Here is a 1383-nt window from a genome sequence, read left to right as displayed (position 1 = left end):
ACACACACACACACACACACACACACACACACACACACACACACACACACACACACACACAGATACCAGCCTGTATCTGTCCATGTCCTTCTTGTTGCCCAGAAGAATGATGGGAGTTTGTGGCCTGAAGGTTTTGTTGTGTGAGGCAAGTGTCTGCAGGTACAGCTGACAGCCATTAAAGCTCTCCATGTTATCGATGCTGTAGACCACCAGGAAGACGTTTGCCCATGACAGATAACGTTCACTGTTCACTGGACCTTCCTACAAACACACACACATACTCAATTTCATTTTCTGTAAATTACTGTGTGAGCTGTCATTAGATTCTAGACTAAAAGATTTTGCTATCAGCACAGTGCACTAATTATCTCAATTTCTAGAGAAATGAATGTCCAATGTTGCTGCTAATGGAGCTGACCAGTGTTTTGCTGCCAAAAGCTTGGATGGAAAAAAGTTGGATAAAAAGCTGAGCAGATTTATCAGAGTAAATGAATAAATAAATAAATAAATAAAAAGTAAAAAACGTGCGGGTGGGGGCATTTTGATACCTTGGGTATGCAGACAAGCTTTTATTTTGAAAGTCAGATATCTACAGGACACTCTCAAAAATAGATGAATCGATATCTTTTCCCTTGCAAAATGGGAAGTGCATCTATCAGTCAGCTTAGACCAAAACTTCTGGTGTCAGATATGCTGAAAAACCTTTAAATTGATTAGAAATCCCACTCTACTATTAATACAATACAAAATACTACGTAGAGTGCACTATACAGGTCAACAGATGTTCAAGATGGCCTTTACGTCATCTAACAACTGCTCACACTGTCACGGCAATACACCTGACAATTACATCCAGGCTCTTTTGGTTCTTTCCACCAGTTCAGAGTTTTGGTGCTGGATATCTGAAGTAGAGCAGGGCGACATGACCAAAAATATTTATCACGATATACATTTGAAAATTTGCGATAACGATATAACTGACGATATAATTGACACGAGACAAAATACTTTACAACTCCTCAACTTTATTAGTGCAAAAAAACCCATCAATGTATTTTCACTTAAACAAGCAGCTTATAAGACCGTGCAGAAAATGTTCCCACTAAGCCACAAGGGAAAAAGAGGGAACACACACATGTAACATGGAAGCTCTTATAACATGTGGTTAGCCTAATTGGGCTTTCACCAAATCAGCAAAGATGCACAGAAAAGAAGATCAGACACCAACTAGGGAGGATCAGAAAGACAAGCGGAACGATCATCTCCTATGTAGCAGGTTTATCAGAGAAACTCAGGAGTCTTTTCCAAGCACAACATCCCAGTGTACTTTAGACCCAGCCACACACTCAGACACAAACTGGTTCATCCCAAACACAGAACTCC

General features: G+C 40.1%; 1 protein-coding gene across 1 annotated transcript in view; it reads right to left on the bottom strand.

Moving 5' to 3' along the window:
* The window catches only part of rasl12 (RAS-like, family 12), a gene marked incomplete at its 5' end in the record, with an annotated part of 1801 nt that extends 1540 nt beyond the window's left edge, over positions 1 to 261 (bottom strand). Inside the window, one exon of the mRNA XM_005755545.1 lies at positions 71 to 261. Within this exon, the coding sequence (XP_005755602.1) occupies positions 71 to 261 (191 nt within the window). The remainder of the gene's footprint in view (positions 1 to 70) is intronic.
* Between the last annotated feature and the right edge of the window lie 1122 nt (positions 262 to 1383).

This window comes from Pundamilia nyererei, unplaced genomic scaffold, assembly GCF_000239375.1.
Source record: "Pundamilia nyererei isolate P.nyererei 1_Seehausen unplaced genomic scaffold, PunNye1.0 scaffold01846, whole genome shotgun sequence".
NCBI classification, from domain to species: Eukaryota; Metazoa; Chordata; class Actinopteri; order Cichliformes; family Cichlidae; genus Pundamilia; species Pundamilia nyererei.
This window is presented reverse-complemented; position numbering and strand designations above follow the sequence as displayed.